The sequence below is a fragment of the Manis pentadactyla genome, chromosome 9, assembly GCF_030020395.1.
Source record: "Manis pentadactyla isolate mManPen7 chromosome 9, mManPen7.hap1, whole genome shotgun sequence".
In the NCBI taxonomy this organism is placed as follows: domain Eukaryota; kingdom Metazoa; phylum Chordata; class Mammalia; order Pholidota; family Manidae; genus Manis; species Manis pentadactyla.
Genome location: NC_080027.1, coordinates 45,816,386 through 45,838,512, shown reverse-complemented (window position 1 = coordinate 45,838,512; position 22,127 = coordinate 45,816,386). Strand labels below are relative to the sequence as shown.

Genomic DNA, 22,127 nt, shown 5'->3' with positions numbered 1-22,127 from the left:
TGTGAGCTGTCCATTATTCAATGGAAATCTTTCAATTTGATCAAGTCAAATTATTGTTCTATTAATGGATTATCCCTGGAGATCTTATTTCGGGATTCCACAAGATCACCAAGGTGTTTCTGTTTTGTTAATGTTTTTTTGGTAATATTTTGATAGTAAGTCTTCTGGCACAGGATTATTGCAAGGGTAAAATTACTTTTACTTTTTGACTGAAGGAATATTTTGATCGTACTGTGTAGAAAGCATTATACTACGGGTTAGAAATACAGGACATCAAAGAATATTTTCTGCCTCCTTAGGAGAAGGAGACCACACTTACAGCTACATCAAGGACCACACTAGCAGCAATCATCATACATCTTCTTACCGTGTCATATTATTCTGATTGTTACCTGATATTTCCTTTAGTCCTCATAACAACCTAGTGAGGTAGAATGGGGTGACGTGGGGAAAGGGGAAAGACAATAAAGAAAAGAAAGAAAAATTATAAATTACACCTAAGAAAATTCTTTGCATCTGTGTTTTGTGTGGGTTTCAGCCTGTCTTGGATAGTGATGCTGTTAATAGAAATGCCTAGTGTCACTCACCTGGTCCCATACTCCTTGCAACAGCCTTTACAGACATTTCTCCAACCTGAGCCAGTGTTGAGGCTGAACTAGTTTTGTGGTTTTTCCTGTGATTCCTAGACTCACATTTTCTGGATTTTATCCCCAGGCAAGGGAAATGAAAGCAAAAATAAACAAATGAACTATATCAAGCCAAAATGCTTCTGCACAGCAGAGGAAACCATCAGCAAAATGAAAAGGCAATTTATTGTATGGAAGGATATATTTACAAGTGATATATCTGATAAGGGGCTAGTATCTAAAATGTATAAAGAACTCATAAACTCAACAGAAAACCTGAAATAACCTTATTTAAAAATGGTCCAAGGACCTGAACAGACATTTTTTTCAAAGAAGACATGCAGGTGGCCAACAGACACATGGGAAGATGCTCAACATCATCAATCATCAGGGAAATGCAAATTAAAACACAATGAGATATCACCTCACATTAGCCAGAATGGCTAGTATCAACAAGATAAGAAATAACAGCTTGGTATTTCATCTAGAAATTCTGGCGTAATTATGTACTTATTTTTGATTAATATTTTAGAAAGCAGACACGTTTTCTGTGGGTTGTGCTGGTCTGATGAAGTGCCTCCCTTCTTCAATCCCATTTTCTTCCGTATGTCTTCAGTTCACAGGATCGTGTTCCTGCTTTGGTTCAAACTCAAGTTCCTGTTATCATATTCTGCTTAGTCCTTCAAATTCTCTTGTAGATTTGCACCCCAGCCTTCCGCCTAATGGCCATAGTATTGGACCTCTGCCTTAGGTGCTCCTTGGCTATGTCCTTCCTGTTGGCATATTCTGCTGCTGTGTTGGGAGAACTGTTATGAAATCTATTGACACTTTCCACTGCTTCTTGGACTCCTCTTTCTTAGAGGTTTAGAGCCTTTGCAGTTATAAGCATGGACCTTGAGTATGTTCCTCATTGCTGCAACCCCAGAACCATAACAAAACTTTGTCTATATTCTCTGTAAATGCACACTTGATAGACAATATGTTAGATGTTGGTCTCAAGGGCCATTATCACTCTGTGTATGTGCTTGATGATAAGATGTCAATATGTAATATTGTGAAAAGTGGTAGGTATTTAATATTTTGTAAGAGACAGTGGTCCAAATTTACCTTAGAAGCTGTTTAGTACATTCATACCTTTTATACACATAACGCCTTCCTGTTGGTATTCGGTCATGCACACTTGAAACCAAGCCATTTGAATTATTTTGAAATGTTTGAGAGAATGAAATTTTGGGGAGTTCTCCTTCAAATAACAAAGTAAAAGTTTATCTAGGTTTTAACCAAGATGGATCCTGAGAGATTTTTTTTACTTTTCGGAAATGTAATTCAGTGTTAATGCTTGATTATATGCTTTCAGGTATTGTTTTTCCTTATGTGAATGCATGTTTAATTTTCAAAGGGTAGCTCATAATGGTATCCAGGAGCAGAGGAATGAAATACCAATTTATTGTTCTTCACTGTGAGAGGGAGGAGGAAAGAAATGGGCAGAGCTTTGTGGAATGAAAGCTTAAGTTGGTCAAGGATGTATGTCAGGTGATTTTGGTTAAGACCAAAAGACCCAGACTTTGGGGACAGTATTGGTATTAGACTATGGAGAGATTTTGCTTCCATGATCAAAACAGGGTAATACCCTTACAAATTATTACTGAGTCACAAAGGCTTCCATTTAGAAAGGATCTGCTTAAACAAATTGTTCACTATTCTCAGGTAATAGAGGAGTAATGTGAAATACTGTGAGCCCAGCTCTTTCGGGCCTAAGAACACATTTTTTGTAGTTGTGTAAGGCTTAAACTTTTAACTCTCTATAAAGTGGTTTCTTTTGTTGCCTGGTACCTTACTGCCCATCAGGTATTTATTCCATTCCTCATTCTCACCTGTTGAGAGGACTGTATTCCAAGAACTCCTATTGTGTCCCTCCTAACCAACCTTTGAGCCCCTGAAAGCAACAACAATGTTCTATGTATTTTTGTGTCTTAAGAGTTCACAGAAATCCTAGGACATATTGTGCTTACTACCTGTCCAATTAATAAGCATACAATGTTTGAACAGCATACTTTATGTTTAAGTATGATTACTTGATCATATGTTACAATCCTTACAACCCTTTACCACATTAGCACAGGTGTGTGTGCACCCCATGAACTATGACACCCTGGATTAAAAGATGCATGTCAACAGCACACACCCACTGGAAGGAGAATCTAATAAAGATCATGGCTAATTGTTACACACATGAGTAACGCAGGTAGAAATCTTGTCCTTTTGCCAAGTACACAGGACACAATACAAAAGGTCACCTCGTCTCCTAGAGAAGGAGAGAGAGAGAGGCAGAGATGGAGTTGGAGACACAGAGATGGAGAGACAAAAAAAGACACTGATGTGGTCAAAGGCTGACAGAGTAAGAGCCAATTAATGACTAGAAGCATCTTCCCTTCATTCAGGACAGAAACTTCACTCCTATGTCCTTGTCTCCAATATACTCCCTTCTGTGGAAATGCAATAAGAACACATTACACAACACAACCTACCAAATATCCACAGATGTATATTCAAGAATACAAAGTCATGATACATTAACAGCTGTATTTATAGGAACATAAACTTCTTACTTTAGAACCTACTCCCAGGAATGTCTATACTTTGGACAAAATAAAACAATGTGTAAGGAAAGACAGGTGAAAGGGACAAGGAGATTCCCAATGGAGAGGTGAGAGAAAGAGAAACTTAAAACGAAACTGAAGTTTTATTAAAGAAGGTGTGATATCTAATTTTCTGAGTTTAGAAAATAACTCATCAATGTAAATTTCAGGCTATTCACCTTTTATTGCTTCAGAGTGACCTTCCATTAGGAATGCAGAGATCCAGTGTCCCTACCACGCTTTCCTCAGTAACCTCTGGATTCCTTGCTTGATCTCCTGAGTGCGCACTCCATAAACAATGGGGTTGAGGGCTGCAGGGATGACGTGGTGGAGGACATTGAGCAGGGCCGGCACCTCAGGGAAAACCTTCTTCTTGGCCACATGCGTGAGGACGAAGACCAGCAGGATTGTGCTGAAGAAGAGGATGAGGATGAAGTGGGAGCCACACGTGCTCAGGGCCTTGGCCACAGCTCCCTCTGCCTTGAGTCTCAGCACAGCTCTCAGGATGAGGGTGTAGGAGAGGAAGATGAGGATGAGGTCGGATCCTAGCAGAGTCCAGCCTCCAGCAAACTGGTAGATGCGATTGATGGTGACATCATCACAGGAGAGCGTGGACACAGACATATTGGCGCAGATGCAGTTCTCAATGACGTTTCTCCTACAGTAATGGAGCCATGCTGCGAGAATTGGGATGGGCATTGTGAGAAGGACATTCCTGGCCAAAATAAAAATGGCAGCCTTACCCACAAACTGGTCATTGATGATCGACGGGTACCTCAGTGGGTGGCAGATGGCCACATAGCGGTCATAGGCCATGACCATGAAGGTGCAGGACTCCATGGCGAGGAAACTGTTCATGATGTACATCTGCAGGAAGCAGGCAGAGAAGCTAATGGACCTGAGGTCAAACCAGAAGATGGCCAGGACCTTGGGGATGACGGTGAGGCAGAGCACCATGTCCAGCATGGAGAGGAGGCTGAGCAGGTAGTACATGGGCTGGTGCAGAGAGGCCTCCATCCGGATGGTGACGAGGAGGGTAGCATTGGCCCCCATGGCCAGGAGGAAGAGGAGGCTGAGGGGCAGGGACAGCCAGAGCTGCCAGCTGGGGGACCTGACAAAACAATTCAGGAGGAAGTCTGAAATCTCAGTGGAGGTGGTGACATTGTGTTGTGTGGTCATACTTTGTCATGTATTCCTACAGCCTTCTTCTGGGAATCTGTAATTAGGATAAAAATTGGCTATTGACTACACAAACATGAATTTCCAATAATATGCCTTTCCTATGTAAACTGTGTGCGTCCTAGCAGTTTATCCAAAGTAAGCAAATGCGTCTGTTTATTTGTTGTGCCATGCTACTGGGGTATTTCTCTCATTCTAAGCAGCATAGAGGCGTGAGGTAATAGCATTTGTTTATACATGTTTGATCTGTTCAAGGCTCAGTTTCAATGTAATTATATCCTTGCATATAAATGTAGAAACTACTTTTTGTGACAGGTGAGTCTAAATTTGTACTTGTGAGTTTTTTTCTTTTTGTATTTTTTAATGTACACATAGGCGACCACCAGTGCAACTTAACTCTAGCAGTACATACCAATAAGTATCAGAGCCAGCACGAAGTGGCGCTCAGAAGAGTATCCCCAGTCGTTTTGTCACCTTCATTCTGACTTTTCAGCTGTATTTACTTTGCTTTAATTAGAGATTTAAGATAATTATGGAACTGAAATTAGTATTTGACATTTCGTCTGAAAAGTATTTCAAGTGGATAGGTATGGAATCCCCCTAATACTTGTTTTCCCCTCTGTTTATCAGCTCTTCACCTTTGTAGGATTCCTAATTTCTGGAAGTACCTTTTAAAGGATGATGGCCAATTTTGCCGAGTTTTGGAAGGGCCATACCTGCCGTTAAACCAGACGGGAAGGCAGTCATTCTGCGGGCAGCTGTGGGAGGCTGGCGACGTTTATCTTTATACTCCTGCCCTCTTCTGTTTCCCTTTTCAAGCATCGATGTCATGGACCAGGTGGGCAGTCCCCTGCTTCCAGGCACTGCTTTAATGTTGGCATTGCTTTCTATCACTCAGCCTTTTCCCCTGGCATTGTGGGACGTAGCAGAGCCACAGAACTGAACAGGGAGCTGTTCTTACTCTCGAGGAGGTAAAGCAAAAACCTTCTTGGGAACAATGGGGAATCATAAGAACAAATGACAGGGTCTTGCGCAAACCATTAGGACAGGATGGGGAGGACTGACTAACTTTGACATGGGCGTAGGTTGGACAAGAAAGATTGTACATAGAGTGATGTGGTACCCTCATTTACATTAAAGGTGAAGGATCCTAAGGTTCTTCCCCTGATTGTGAAAGGGTCCAAGGAAGGCTGTAGCTTGGCAAATAGTATATAGGTCAGGTCTTTCTGGGATCCTTCAAGTCATGGAGTCCATTGTACCTAAATCTGTGTATATGGACAGAGTCTCTGTTAAAGAGTTATTTTGTGGGTTAGAAATTATTTTTCATCAGGAGTATTAGAACTACGCTGCTTATTACTCATTAGTCTCACTAATGTAACATAAAATTATGTTAGGTTTGGAAGTCTTACTACTTGCTGGGAACTATGCCCAAATATTCTAAGACTTTATCCCTTTGATCATTCAACATCCTATGAGATATATTATATTATTGCCACATTACAAACAACGGAAATTATATTTCAACATCTTAACCGTCCAAACTATTTTACCCTGATGCTAATCTTGCCTAATACCGTGAGATGGATTGGAGTAATTTCTAGGATTCCTTTGGACTTGATAAATAGTTCGATGATAGTGTACTTTCCCAATCAATTCTATTAAAAAGGAAGCAAACTTCCCCCTGGACACGATTAAAAGTCTTGACAGGGAGTCTGATAGAGGAGAAATAATTTTGGAGTGGGGTCAGTGTGGTAAGGAAGTTTGCATAAAATGGTATATGAAGAGTGGACCAATATTTTCATACCATTAGAAACATACTATTGTTGGTATGTTTCACTCAACAAACACTGAGCTACCCACTGAGCCCTAGCAGCAGAGCATGTGAGAACACATAAGTCTTTCTTCCTCTGTCCTTTTCCAGTGTCAGTCTGCAATCAGAGCTTGCCACGGCACCGTCTGGGCTGAGGACCTAGAGCTAATGACTGGCTGGTTGCAGAGAGGGACACCTTGAAGAAGCCAGAGATGCTGAAGGTCAAGAATAAAGCAGAGACCCTATAGCCTCCCAGGCTTTTCCCCGGGTTGCAGGGAAGGTCCACAGTGCAGCACTGTGGTATTCCTGTGTCCAGGCGTCCCCCCAGCTCCACAGAGTTCCAGAAGAGCGACCTGCAGACCTGTCTCCCAGTGTTGTGTTGGACATCACTGTGTGCCCCCAGTGACTGAAACCTCGTGGATCCTACGGACATAATTTTCTGCTTTTGGCAGCAGTGGCATTTAGAAATTCCTTAGATAGAGCTGCAAGCTGAGGAACTACTTTCTGAGCCCCACTGATCCCCACCTGCAGCCTCTACCCTCAACCTCTGAAGTGAACTAGAGTAAATTTAATTCCAACCCCAGGAGTGAAACATTTGTAGGCAGAGTCTTTGCCTGAAGTCTCCTAAATTCCCACACTCAGAATCGAGAACCCCGATGCTCTCACTGGGGTCCAGATGATACACTTTCCAGAGCTGTCCCCCCCCACCCCGCATTATTCTCCTTTCCTAGGGACAAAGTCCCACTTCTCTGCATCTCTGGCAGTGCCAAGCAAAGTTCAGAGAAGGCAAGAGGATGTCAGATGTTCTCATGGTGCCTTCTGACCTGAGGGAGGCTGCAGGCTGCACGGCCCTGTTTTCAGCCTGCTTTCGCGGTGCCAACTCCGGAATGGACAGGAACGCAGCTCCTGACTGAAGAGCAAGCTCTCTCCTGTCTTCTTGCTAATGATGGTATAGCTGGATCTCAGGTACCTTCTACCCAGGTGTACTTTCGGAGGGTGTGAAGCACAGACTCTGGCTCCACTGATCCTGGAGTTTTGGTTAGGTCCCAACATACCTGGGGTATTTATTACTCTGGAGCCTAAGGGATGTCGCCCTCTAGGAACTTCTCCATCCTTCCTTCCTTGAACTCAAAGGATCCTCCTGGGACAGACAGTCAGGCACATTGGAAAAGAAAATGATTTCCTTTGTCTCTAAAAGAAAAAAGCCCTTTTAATTTAGCCGTTTGTTGGCTATGTGTCCTGTAGGGAGTTAGTGACTCTCCTAGGTTTGGGGTCTTATATCCATTCACACATGTTCATACTCATTTGCACACCCACACTCAGAATCTTCCATGTGTGGGCTTCCTCTATGTGCTTGTTAGATAGCCTCCCAAATCATCCTATTGGATGGAGCGATGTTAACTTATCATGACTTCTGTTATGGCATTGCAATGATAAATAAGCAAGAGAGAATTACTGAGAAAATGCACTGTAATTTTCAGAGAGAAAATCCTGCAGTAATTTCTGCTACAGTGAAAGATTTTAAAATCATATTTATATACATGTGGAAATTAGGAAACATGATTTGTTCCTTATTTTTTATTTTCACCTTGAGCCTCATGTGAATCATTCATGCTCCTCAAGTTGTCGAATAAGCACCATCTGTTTCTTTAAGGTCCTCCCATATTTTGCTCTATTTTTTATATCTTTTTCTTCTGCATATACCTACATTGCTGCTATTTATCTTCCCTTGAGCTAAATGGAAACTGTAGGATCCCTTCCATATTTCTTTCTAATTAATCTGCAATGTGCCTGTTTAGGTATATGTTCACTTATTTGTGGTTTTGGTATTAAATTTATAGAACTGTCATCAGGTTCTGCATCTGATACTGTTCTATATTTTCAGTTAAGACTAAATCTTAAAAGTCTGCCATGTTGCAGTGTGTAAGTCATCTTCATTATTGACTGCTGTGCAGTTTCCATTTTCACTTATTTGTGGTTTTGGTATTAAATTTATAGAACTGTCATCAGGTTCTGCATCTGATACTGTTCTATATTTTCAGTTAAGACTAAATCTTAAAAGTCTGCCATGTTGCAGTGTGTAAGTCATCTTCATTATTGACTGCTGTGCAGTTTCCATTCTGTGCATTTTCCCTTTCTGTGTAAGTAGCTAACAGCATGTGACCTAAGATGAATTGTTACCAGAAATAATGTTACTGTCAATACTCTGGTCCACCTTTACTTATGGACCTCAAGAAGGTACATGTGCAGGAACTTTTTATAGTTGTGGCGTATAAAAAAATTTAACTTCAGTTGGAATTTCTCTCCCAAATATATATAACCCCACTGGAAATTTCTGAAGTTTCTTTATTTTTTACATTCTTTATACCATTTGATGCTTGTCTTTTGAAAACTGATGGATGTAAAGTAGCATCTCATTATTTTAATTTTAATTTCTTCTGACCAGGGAGCATCCTTCATATTCTGTTTAGCCACTTTTGGTTTTGAAGCTGTGAAACCATAAGTGTTCACATACATGTTCACATCCCTTTCCATCTTTTCCTATTTATTTTTGTTTTTTCTTGCATATTTACAAAATCTCCTTTCAAAGTTTAAACACTAGAGTCCCCTGTTGGCTTGATTTTGCTAAGGTCTCCTGTAGTCTGACATGTATTTGCCAAATTTACTGTGTGCTGTCCATTATTCAATGGAAATCTTTCAATTTGATCAAGTCAAATTATTGTTCTATTAATGGATTATCCCTGGAGATCTTATTTCGGGATTCCACAAGATCACCAAGGTGTTTCTGTTTTGTTAATGTTTGTTTGATAATATTTTAATAATAAATTTTCTGACACAGGATTATTGCAAGGGTAAAATTACTTTTACTTTTTTACTGAATGAATATTTTGATCGTACTGTGTAGAAAGCATTATACTATGTGTTAGAAATAGAGCACATCAAAGAATATTTTCTGCCTCCTTAGGAGAAGGAGACCACACTTACAGCTACATCAAGGACCACACTAGCAGCAATTATCATACATCTTCTTACCGTGTCATATTATTCTGATTGTTACCTGATATTTCCTTTAGTCCTCATAACAACCTAGTGAGGTAGAATGGGGTGACGTGGGGAAAGGGGAAAGACAATAAAGAAAAGAAAGAAAAATTATAAATTACACCTAAGAAAATTCTTTGCATCTGTGTTTTGTGTGGGTTTCAGCCTGTCTTGGATACTGATGCTGTTAAAAGAAACGCCTAGTGTCACTCACCTGGGCCCATACTCCTTGCAACAGCCTTTACAGACATTTCTCCAACCTGAGCCAGTGTTGAGGCTGAACTAGCTTTGTGGTTTTTCCTGTGATTCCTAGACTCACATTTTCTGGATTTTATCCCCAGGCAAGGGAAATGAAAGCAAAAATAAACAAATGAACTATATCAAGCCAAAATGCTTCTGCACAGCAGAGGAAACCATCAGCAAAATGAAAAGGCAATTTATTGTATGGAAGGATATATTTACAAGTGATATATCTGATAAGGGGCTAGTATCTAAAATGTATAAAGAACTCATAAACTCAACAGAAAACCTGAAATAACCTTATTTAAAAATGGTCCAAGGACCTGAACAGACATTTTTTTCAAAGAAGACATGCAGGTGGCCAACAGACACATGGGAAGATGCTCAACATCATCAATCATCAGGGAAATGCAAATTAAAACACAATGAGATATCACCTCACATTAGCCAGAATGGCTAGTATCAACAAGATAAGAAATAACAGCTTGGTATTTCATCTAGAAATTCTGGCGTAATTATGTACTTATTTTTGATTAATATTTTAGAAAGCAGACACGTTTTCTGTGGGTTGTGCTGGTCTGATGAAGTGCCTCCCTTCTTCAATCCCATTTTCTTCCGTATGTCTTCAGTTCACAGGATCGTGTTCCTGCTTTGGTTCAAACTCAAGTTCCTGTTATCATATTCTGCTTAGTCCTTCAAATTCTCTTGTAGATTTGCACCCCAGCCTTCCGCCTAATGGCCATAGTATTGGACCTCTGCCTTAGGTGCTCCTTGGCTATGTCCTTCCTGTTGGCATATTCTGCTGCTGTGTTGGGAGAACTGTTATGAAATCTATTGACACTTTCCACTGCTTCTTGGACTCCTCTTTCTTAGAGGTTTAGAGCCTTTGCAGTTGTAAGCATGGACCTTGAGTATGTTCCTCATTGCTGCAACCCCAGAACCATAACAAAACTTTGTCTATATTCTCTGTAAATGCACACTTGATAGACAATATGTTAGATGTTGGTCTCAAGGGCCATTATCACTCTGTGTATGTGCTTGATGATAAGATGTCAATATGTAATATTGTGAAAAGTGGTAGGTATTTAATATTTTGTAAGAGACAGTGGTCCAAATTTACCTTAGAAGCTGTTTAGTACATTCATACCTTTTATACACATAACGCCTTCCTGTTGGTATTCGGTCATGCACACTTGAAACCAAGCCATTTGAATTATTTTGAAATGTTTGAGAGAATGAAATTTTGGGGAGTTCTCCTTCAAATAACAAAGTAAAAGTTTATCTAGGTTTTAACCAAGATGGATCCTGAGAGATTTTTTTTACTTTTCGGAAATGTAATTCAGTGTTAATGCTTGATTATATGCTTTCAGGTATTGTTTTTCCTTATGTGAATGCATGTTTAATTTTCAAAGGGTAGCTCATAATGGTATCCAGGAGCAGAGGAATGAAATACCAATTTATTGTTCTTCACTGTGAGAGGGAGGAGGAAAGAAATGGGCAGAGCTTTGTGGAATGAAAGCTTAAGTTGGTCAAGGATGTATGTCAGGTGATTTTGGTTAAGACCAAAAGACCCAGACTTTGGGGACAGTATTGGTATTAGACTATGGAGAGATTTTGCTTCCATGATCAAAACAGGGTAATACCCTTACAAATTATTACTGAGTCACAAAGGCTTCCATTTAGAAAGGATCTGCTTAAACAAATTGTTCACTATTCTCAGGTAATAGAGGAGTAATGTGAAATACTGTGAGCCCAGCTCTTTCGGGCCTAAGAACACATTTTTTGTAGTTGTGTAAGGCTTAAACTTTTAACTCTCTATAAAGTGGTTTCTTTTGTTGCCTGGTACCTTACTGCCCATCAGGTATTTATTCCATTCCTCATTCTCACCTGTTGAGAGGACTGTATTCCAAGAACTCCTATTGTGTCCCTCCTAACCAACCTTTGAGCCCCTGAAAGCAACAACAATGTTCTATGTATTTTTGTGTCTTAAGAGTTCACAGAAATCCTAGGACATATTGTGCTTACTACCTGTCCAATTAATAAGCATACAATGTTTGAACAGCATACTTTATGTTTAAGTATGATTACTTGATCATATGTTACAATCCTTACAACCCTTTACCACATTAGCACAGGTGTGTGTGCACCCCATGAACTATGACACCCTGGATTAAAAGATGCATGTCAACAGCACACACCCACTGGAAGGAGAATCTAATAAAGATCATGGCTAATTGTTACACACATGAGTAACGCAGGTAGAAATCTTGTCCTTTTGCCAAGTACACAGGACACAATACAAAAGGTCACCTCGTCTCCTAGAGAAGGAGAGAGAGAGAGGCAGAGATGGAGTTGGAGACACAGAGATGGAGAGACAAAAAAAGACACTGATGTGGTCAAAGGCTGACAGAGTAAGAGCCAATTAATGACTAGAAGCATCTTCCCTTCATTCAGGACAGAAACTTCACTCCTATGTCCTTGTCTCCAATATACTCCCTTCTGTGGAAATGCAATAAGAACACATTACACAACACAACCTACCAAATATCCACAGATGTATATTCAAGAATACAAAGTCATGATACATTAACAGCTGTATTTATAGGAACATAAACTTCTTACTTTAGAACCTACTCCCAGGAATGTCTATACTTTGGACAAAATAAAACAATGTGTAAGGAAAGACAGGTGAAAGGGACAAGGAGATTCCCAATGGAGAGGTGAGAGAAAGAGAAACTTAAAACGAAACTGAAGTTTTATTAAAGAAGGTGTGATATCTAATTTTCTGAGTTTAGAAAATAACTCATCAATGTAAATTTCAGGCTATTCACCTTTTATTGCTTCAGAGTGACCTTCCATTAGGAATGCAGAGATCCAGTGTCCCTACCACGCTTTCCTCAGTAACCTCTGGATTCCTTGCTTGATCTCCTGGGTGCGCACTCCATAAACAATAGGGTTGAGGGCTGCAGGGATGACGTGGTGGAGGACATTGAGCAGGGCCGGCACCTCAGGGAAAACCTTCTTCTTGGCCACATGCGTGAGGACGAAGACCAGCAGGATTGTGCTGAAGAAGAGGATGAGGATGAAGTGGGAGCCACACGTGCTCAGGGCCTTGGCCACAGCTCCCTCTGCCTTGAGTCTCAGCACAGCTCTCAGGATGAGGGTGTAGGAGAGGAAGATGAGGATGAGGTCGGATCCTAGCAGAGTCCAGCCTCCAGCAAACTGGTAGATGCGATTGATGGTGACATCATCACAGGAGAGCGTGGACACAGACATATTGGCGCAGATGCAGTTCTCAATGACGTTTCTCCTACAGTAATGGAGCCATGCTGCGAGAATTGGGATGGGCATTGTGAGAAGGACATTCCTGGCCAAAATAAAAATGGCAGCCTTACCCACAAACTGGTCATTGATGATCGACGGGTACCTCAGTGGGTGGCAGATGGCCACATAGCGGTCATAGGCCATGACCATGAAGGTGCAGGACTCCATGGCGAGGAAACTGTTCATGATGTACATCTGCAGGAAGCAGGCAGAGAAGCTAATGGACCTGAGGTCAAACCAGAAGATGGCCAGGACCTTGGGGATGACGGTGAGGCAGAGCACCATGTCCAGCATGGAGAGGAGGCTGAGCAGGTAGTACATGGGCTGGTGCAGAGAGGCCTCCATCCGGATGGTGACGAGGAGGGTGGCATTGGCCCCCATGGCCAGGAGGAAGAGGAGGCTGAGGGGCAGGGACAGCCAGAGCTGCCAGCTGGGGGACCTGACAAAACAATTCAGGAGGAAGTCTGAAATCTCAGTGGAGGTGGTGACATTGTGTTGTGTGGTCATACTTTGTCATGTATTCCTACAGCCTTCTTCTGGGAATCTGTAATTAGGATAAAAATTGGCTATTGACTACACAAACATGAATTTCCAATAATATGCCTTTCCTATGTAAACTGTGTGCGTCCTAGCAGTTTATCCAAAGTAAGCAAATGCGTCTGTTTATTTGTTGTGCCATGCTACTGGGGTATTTCTCTCATTCTAAGCAGCATAGAGGCGTGAGGTAATAGCATTTGTTTATACATGTTTGATCTGTTCAAGGCTCAGTTTCAATGTAATTATATCCTTGCATATAAATGTAGAAACTACTTTTTGTGACAGGTGAGTCTAAATTTGTACTTGTGAGTTTCTTTCTTTTTGTATTTTTTAATGTACACATAGGCGACCACCAGTGCAACTTAACTCTAGCAGTACATACCAATAAGTATCAGAGCCAGCACGAAGTGGCGCTCAGAAGAGTATCCCCAGTCGTTTTGTCACCTTCATTCTGACTTTTCAGCTGTATTTACTTTGCTTTAATTAGAGATTTAAGATAATTATGGAACTGAAATTAGTATTTGACATTTCGTCTGAAAAGTATTTCAAGTGGATAGGTATGGAATCCCCCTAATACTTGTTTTCCCCTCTGTTTATCAGCTCTTCACCTTTGTAGGATTCCTAATTTCTGGAAGTACCTTTTAAAGGATGATGGCCAATTTTGCCGAGTTTTGGAAGGGCCATACCTGCCGTTAAACCAGACGGGAAGGCAGTCATTCTGCGGGCAGCTGTGGGAGGCTGGCGACGTTTATCTTTATACTCCTGCCCTCTTCTGTTTCCCTTTTCAAGCATCGATGTCATGGACCAGGTGGGCAGTCCCCTGCTTCCAGGCACTGCTTTAATGTTGGCATTGCTTTCTATCACTCAGCCTTTTCCCCTGGCATTGTGGGACGTAGCAGAGCCACAGAACTGAACAGGGAGCTGTTCTTACTCTCGAGGAGGTAAAGCAAAAACCTTCTTGGGAACAATGGGGAATCATAAGAACAAATGACAGGGTCTTGCGCAAACCATTAGGACAGGATGGGGAGGACTGACTAACTTTGACATGGGCGTAGGTTGGACAAGAAAGATTGTACATAGAGTGATGTGGTACCCTCATTTACATTAAAGGTGAAGGATCCTAAGGTTCTTCCCCTGATTGTGAAAGGGTCCAAGGAAGGCTGTAGCTTGGCAAATAGTATATAGGTCAGGTCTTTCTGGGATCCTTCAAGTCATGGAGTCCATTGTACCTAAATCTGTGTATATGGACAGAGTCTCTGTTAAAGAGTTATTTTGTGGGTTAGAAATTATTTTTCATCAGGAGTATTAGAACTACGCTGCTTATTACTCATTAGTCTCACTAATGTAACATAAAATTATGTTAGGTTTGGAAGTCTTACTACTTGCTGGGAACTATGCCCAAATATTCTAAGACTTTATCCCTTTGATCATTCAACATCCTATGAGATATATTATATTATTGCCACATTACAAACAACGGAAATTATATTTCAACATCTTAACCGTCCAAACTATTTTACCCTGATGCTAATCTTGCCTAATACCGTGAGATGGATTGGAGTAATTTCTAGGATTCCTTTGGACTTGATAAATAGTTCGATGATAGTGTACTTTCCCAATCAATTCTATTAAAAAGGAAGCAAACTTCCCCCTGGACACGATTAAGAGTCTTGACAGGGAGTCTGATAGAGGAGAAATAATTTTGGAGTGGGGTCAGTGTGGTAAGGAAGTTTGCATAAAATGGTATATGAAGAGTGGACCAATATTTTCATACCATTAGAAACATACTATTGTTGGTATGTTTCACTCAACAAACACTGAGCTACCCACTGAGCCCTAGCAGCAGAGCATGTGAGAACACATAAGTCTTTCTTCCTCTGTCCTTTTCCAGTGTCAGTCTGCAATCAGAGCTTGCCACGGCACCGTCTGGGCTGAGGACCTAGAGCTAATGACTGGCTGGTTGCAGAGAGGGACACCTTGAAGAAGCCAGAGATGCTGAAGGTCAAGAATAAAGCAGAGACCCTATAGCCTCCCAGGCTTTTCCCCGGGTTGCAGGGAAGGTCCACAGTGCAGCACTGTGGTATTCCTGTGTCCAGGCGTCCCCCCAGCTCCACAGAGTTCCAGAAGAGCGACCTGCAGACCTGTCTCCCAGTGTTGTGTTGGACATCACTGTGTGCCCCCAGTGACTGAAACCTCGTGGATCCTACGGACATAATTTTCTGCTTTTGGCAGCAGTGGCATTTAGAAATTCCTTAGATAGAGCTGCAAGCTGAGGAACTACTTTCTGAGCCCCACTGATCCCCACCTGCAGCCTCTACCCTCAACCTCTGAAGTGAACTAGAGTAAATTTAATTCCAACCCCAGGAGTGAAACATTTGTAGGCAGAGTCTTTGCCTGAAGTCTCCTAAATTCCCACACTCAGAATCGAGAACCCCGATGCTCTCACTGGGGTCCAGATGATACACTTTCCAGAGCTGTCCCCCCCCACCCCGCATTATTCTCCTTTCCTAGGGACAAAGTCCCACTTCTCTGCATCTCTGGCAGTGCCAAGCAAAGTTCAGAGAAGGCAAGAGGATGTCAGATGTTCTCATGGTGCCTTCTGACCTGAGGGAGGCTGCAGGCTGCACGGCCCTGTTTTCAGCCTGCTTTCGCGGTGCCAACTCCGGAATGGACAGGAACGCAGCTCCTGACTGAAGAGCAAGCTCTCTCCTGTCTTCTTGCTAATGATGGTATAGCTGGATCTCAGGTACCTTCTACCCAGGTGTACTTTCGGAGGGTGTGAAGCACAGACTCTGGCTCCACTGATCCTGGAGTTTTGGTTAGGTCCCAACATACCTGGGGTATTTATTACTCTGGAGCCTAAGGGATGTCGCCCTCTAGGAACTTCTCCATCCTTCCTTCCTTGAACTCAAAGGATCCTCCTGGGACAGACAGTCAGGCACATTGGAAAAGAAAATGATTTCCTTTGTCTCTAAAAGAAAAAAGCCCTTTTAATTTAGCCGTTTGTTGGCTATGTGTCCTGTAGGGAGTTAGTGACTCTCCTAGGTTTGGGGTCTTATATCCATTCACACATGTTCATACTCATTTGCACACCCACACTCAGAATCTTCCATGTGTGGGCTTCCTCTATGTGCTTGTTAGATAGCCTCCCAAATCATCCTATTGGATGGAGCGATGTTAACTTATCATGACTTCTGTTATGGCATTGCAATGATAAATAAGCAAGAGAGAATTACTGAGAAAATGCACTGTAATTTTCAGAGAGAAAATCCTGCAGTAATTTCTGCTACAGTGAAAGATTTTAAAATCATATTTATATACATGTGGAAATTAGGAAACATGATTTGTTCCTTATTTTTTATTTTCACCTTGAGCCTCATGTGAATCATTCATGCTCCTCAAGTTGTCGAATAAGCACCATCTGTTTCTTTAAGGTCCTCCCATATTTTGCTCTATTTTTTATATCTTTTTCTTCTGCATATACCTACATTGCTGCTATTTATCTTCCCTTGAGCTAAATGGAAACTGTAGGATCCCTTCCATATTTCTTTCTAATTAATCTGCAATGTGCCTGTTTAGGTATATGTTCACTTATTTGTGGTTTTGGTATTAAATTTATAGAACTGTCATCAGGTTCTGCATCTGATACTGTTCTATATTTTCAGTTAAGACTAAATCTTAAAAGTCTGCCATGTTGCAGTGTGTAAGTCATCTTCATTATTGACTGCTGTGCAGTTTCCATTCTGTGCATTTTCCCTTTCTGTGTAAGTAGCTAACAGCATGTGACCTAAGATGAATTGTTACCAGAAATAATGTTACTGTCAATACTCTGGTCCACCTTTACTTATGGACCTCAAGAAGGTACATGTGCAGGAACTTTTTATAGTTGTGGCGTACAAAAAAATTTAACTTCACTTGGAATTTCTCTCCCAAATATATATAACCCCACTGGAAATTTCTGAAGTTTCTTTATTTTTTACATTCTTTATACCATTTGATGCTTGTCTTTTGAAAACTGATGGATGTAAAGTAGCATCTCATTATTTTAATTTTAATTTCTTCTGACCAGGGAGCATCCTTCATATTCTGTTTAGCCACTTTTGGTTTTGAAGCTGTGAAACCATAAGTGTTCACATACATGTTCACATCCCTTTCCATCTTTTCCTATTTATTTTTGTTTTTTCTTGCATATTTACAAAATCTCCTTTCAAAGTTTAAACACTAGAGTCCCCTGTTGGCTTGATTTTGCTAAGGTCTCCTGTAGTCTGACATGTATTTGCCAAATTTACTGTGTGCTGTCCATTATTCAATGGAAATCTTTCAATTTGATCAAGTCAAATTATTGTTCTATTAATGGATTATCCCTGGAGATCTTATTTCGGGATTCCACAAGATCACCAAGGTGTTTCTGTTTTGTTAATGTTTGTTTGATAATATTTTAATAATAAATTTTCTGACACAGGATTATTGCAAGGGTAAAATTACTTTTACTTTTTTACTGAATGAATATTTTGATCGTACTGTGTAGAAAGCATTATACTATGTGTTAGAAATAGAGCACATCAAAGAATATTTTCTGCCTCCTTAGGAGAAGGAGACCACACTTACAGCTACATCAAGGACCACACTAGCAGCAATTATCATACATCTTCTTACCGTGTCATATTATTCTGATTGTTACCTGATATTTCCTTTAGTCCTCATAACAACCTAGTGAGGTAGAATGGGGTGACGTGGGGAAAGGGGAAAGACAATAAAGAAAAGAAAGAAAAATTATAAATTACACCTAAGAAAATTCTTTGCATCTGTGTTTTGTGTGGGTTTCAGCCTGTCTTGGATACTGATGCTGTTAAAAGAAACGCCTAGTGTCACTCACCTGGGCCCATACTCCTTGCAACAGCCTTTACAGACATTTCTCCAACCTGAGCCAGTGTTGAGGCTGAACTAGCTTTGTGGTTTTTCCTGTGATTCCTAGACTCACATTTTCTGGATTTTATCCCCAGGCAAGGGAAATGAAAGCAAAAATAAACAAATGAACTATATCAAGCCAAAATGCTTCTGCACAGCAGAGGAAACCATCAGCAAAATGAAAAGGCAATTTATTGTATGGAAGGATATATTTACAAGTGATATATCTGATAAGGGGCTAGTATCTAAAATGTATAAAGAACTCATAAACTCAACAGAAAACCTGAAATAATCTTATTTAAAAATGGTCCAAGGACCTGAACAGACATTTTTTTCAAAGAAGACATGCAGGTGGCCAACAGACACATGGGAAGATGCTCAACATCATCAATCATCAGGGAAATGCAAATTAAAACACAATGAGATATCACCTCACATTAGCCAGAATGGCTAGTATCAACAAGATAAGAAATAACAGCTTGGTATTTCATCTAGAAATTCTGGCGTAATTATGTACTTATTTTTGATTAATATTTTAGAAAGCAGACACGTTTTCTGTGGGTTGTGCTGGTCTGATGAAGTGCCTCCCTTCTTCAATCCCATTTTCTTCCGTATGTCTTCAGTTCACAGGATCGTGTTCCTGCTTTGGTTCAAACTCAAGTTCCTGTTATCATATTCTGCTTAGTCCTTCAAATTCTCTTGTAGATTTGCACCCCAGCCTTCCGCCTAATGGCCATAGTATTGGACCTCTGCCTTAGGTGCTCCTTGGCTATGTCCTTCCTGTTGGCATATTCTGCTGCTGTGTTGGGAGAACTGTTATGAAATCTATTGACACTTTCCACTGCTTCTTGGACTCCTCTTTCTTAGAGGTTTAGAGCCTTTGCAGTTGTAAGCATGGACCTTGAGTATGTTCCTCATTGCTGCAACCCCAGAACCATAACAAAACTTTGTCTATATTCTCTGTAAATGCACACTTGATAGACAATATGTTAGATGTTGGTCTCAAGGGCCATTATCACTCTGTGTATGTGCTTGATGATAAGATGTCAATATGTAATATTGTGAAAAGTGGTAGGTATTTAATATTTTGTAAGAGACAGTGGTCCAAATTTACCTTAGAAGCTGTTTAGTACATTCATACCTTTTATACACATAACGCCTTCCTGTTGGTATTCGGTCATGCACACTTGAAACCAAGCCATTTGAATTATTTTGAAATGTTTGAGAGAATGAAATTTTGGGGAGTTCTCCTTCAAATAACAAAGTAAAAGTTTATCTAGGTTTTAACCAAGATGGATCCTGAGAGATTTTTTTTACTTTTCGGAAATGTAATTCAGTGTTAATGCTTGATTATATGCTTTCAGGTATTGTTTTTCCTTATGTGAATGCATGTTTAATTTTCAAAGGGTAGCTCATAATGGTATCCAGGAGCAGAGGAATGAAATACCAATTTATTGTTCTTCACTGTGAGAGGGAGGAGGAAAGAAATGGGCAGAGCTTTGTGGAATGAAAGCTTAAGTTGGTCAAGGATGTATGTCAGGTGATTTTGGTTAAGACCAAAAGACCCAGACTTTGGGGACAGTATTGGTATTAGACTATGGAGAGATTTTGCTTCCATGATCAAAACAGGGTAATACCCTTACAAATTATTACTGAGTCACAAAGGCTTCCATTTAGAAAGGATCTGCTTAAACAAATTGTTCACTATTCTCAGGTAATAGAGGAGTAATGTGAAATACTGTGAGCCCAGCTCTTTCGGGCCTAAGAACACATTTTTTGTAGTTGTGTAAGGCTTAAACTTTTAACTCTCTATAAAGTGGTTTCTTTTGTTGCCTGGTACCTTACTGCCCATCAGGTATTTATTCCATTCCTCATTCTCACCTGTTGAGAGGACTGTATTCCAAGAACTCCTATTGTGTCCCTCCTAACCAACCTTTGAGCCCCTGAAAGCAACAACAATGTTCTATGTATTTTTGTGTCTTAAGAGTTCACAGAAATCCTAGGACATATTGTGCTTACTACCTGTCCAATTAATAAGCATACAATGTTTGAACAGCATACTTTATGTTTAAGTATGATTACTTGATCATATGTTACAATCCTTACAACCCTTTACCACATTAGCACAGGTGTGTGTGCACCCCATGAACTATGACACCCTGGATTAAAAGATGCATGTCAACAGCACACACCCACTGGAAGGAGAATCTAATAAAGATCATGGCTAATTGTTACACACATGAGTAACGCAGGTAGAAATCTTGTCCTTTTGCCAAGTACACAGGACACAATACAAAAGGTCACCTCGTCTCCTAGAGAAGGAGAGAGAGAGAGGCAGAGATGGAGTTGGAGACACAGAGATGGAGAGACAAAAAAAGACACTGATGTGGTCAAAGGCTGACAGAGTAAGAGCCAATTAATGACTAGAAGCATCTTCCCTTCATTCAGGACAGAAACTTCACTCCTATGTCCTTGTCTCCAATATACTCCCTTCTGTGGAAATGCAATAAGAACACATTACACAACACAACCTACCAAATATCCACAGATGTATATTCAAGAATACAAAGTCATGATACATTAACAGCTGTATTTATAGGAACATAAACTTCTTACTTTAGAACCTACTCCCAGGAATGTCTATACTTTGGACAAAATAAAACAATGTGTAAGGAAAGACAGGTGAAAGGGACAAGGAGATTCCCAATGGAGAGGTGAGAGAAAGAGAAACTTAAAACGAAACTGAAGTTTTATTAAAGAAGGTGTGATATCTAATTTTCTGAGTTTAGAAAATAACTCATCAATGTAAATTTCAGGCTATTCACCTTTTATTGCTTCAGAGTGACCTTCCATTAGGAATGCAGAGATCCAGTGTCCCTACCACGCTTTCCTCAGTAACCTCTGGATTCCTTGCTTGATCTCCTGGGTGCGCACTCCATAAACAATAGGGTTGAGGGCTGCAGGGATGACGTGGTGGAGGACATTGAGCAGGGCCGGCACCTCAGGGAAAACCTTCTTCTTGGCCACATGCGTGAGGACGAAGACCAGCAGGATTGTGCTGAAGAAGAGGATGAGGATGAAGTGGGAGCCACACGTGCTCAGGGCCTTGGCCACAGCTCCCTCTGCCTTGAGTCTCAGCACAGCTCTCAGGATGAGGGTGTAGGAGAGGAAGATGAGGATGAGGTCGGATCCTAGCAGAGTCCAGCCTCCAGCAAACTGGTAGATGCGATTGATGGTGACATCATCACAGGAGAGCGTGGACACAGACATATTGGCGCAGATGCAGTTCTCAATGACGTTTCTCCTACAGTAATGGAGCCATGCTGCGAGAATTGGGATGGGCATTGTGAGAAGGACATTCCTGGCCAAAATAAAAATGGCAGCCTTACCCACAAACTGGTCATTGATGATGGACGGGTACCTCAGTGGGTGGCAGATGGCCACATAGCGGTCATAGGCCATGACCATGAAGGTGCAGGACTCCATGGCGAGGAAACTGTTCATGATGTACATCTGCAGGAAGCAGGCAGAGAAGCTAATGGACCTGAGGTCAAACCAGAAGATGGCCAGGACCTTGGGGATGACGGTGAGGCAGAGCACCATGTCCAGCATGGAGAGGAGGCTGAGCAGGTAGTACATGGGCTGGTGCAGAGAGGCCTCCATCCGGATGGTGACGAGGAGGGTGGCATTGGCCCCCATGGCCAGGAGGAAGAGGAGGCTGAGGGGCAGGGACAGCCAGAGCTGCCAGCTGGGGGACCTGACAAAACAATTCAGGAGGAAGTCTGAAATCTCAGTGGAGGTGGTGACATTGTGTTGTGTGGTCAT

The 22,127-nt window shown here is 41.2% G+C and overlaps 3 protein-coding genes across 3 annotated transcripts; all 3 read right to left on the bottom strand.

The window, feature by feature from the left end:
• Window positions 1–3,496: 3,496 nt before the first annotated feature.
• LOC130684734 (olfactory receptor 56A3) lies at window positions 3,497–4,444 on the bottom strand. The gene has a single exon (XM_057506636.1). The coding sequence runs from the start codon at window positions 4,442–4,444 to the stop codon at window positions 3,497–3,499; it is 948 nt and encodes a 315-aa protein (XP_057362619.1).
• Window positions 4,445–12,416: 7,972 nt separating this feature from the next.
• On the bottom strand, window positions 12,417–13,364 carry LOC130684733 (olfactory receptor 56A3). Its single transcript, XM_057506635.1, has one exon. The coding sequence runs from the start codon at window positions 13,362–13,364 to the stop codon at window positions 12,417–12,419; it is 948 nt and encodes a 315-aa protein (XP_057362618.1).
• Window positions 13,365–21,179: 7,815 nt separating this feature from the next.
• Window positions 21,180–22,127, bottom strand: LOC130684732 (olfactory receptor 56A3). Its single transcript, XM_057506634.1, has one exon. The coding sequence runs from the start codon at window positions 22,125–22,127 to the stop codon at window positions 21,180–21,182; it is 948 nt and encodes a 315-aa protein (XP_057362617.1).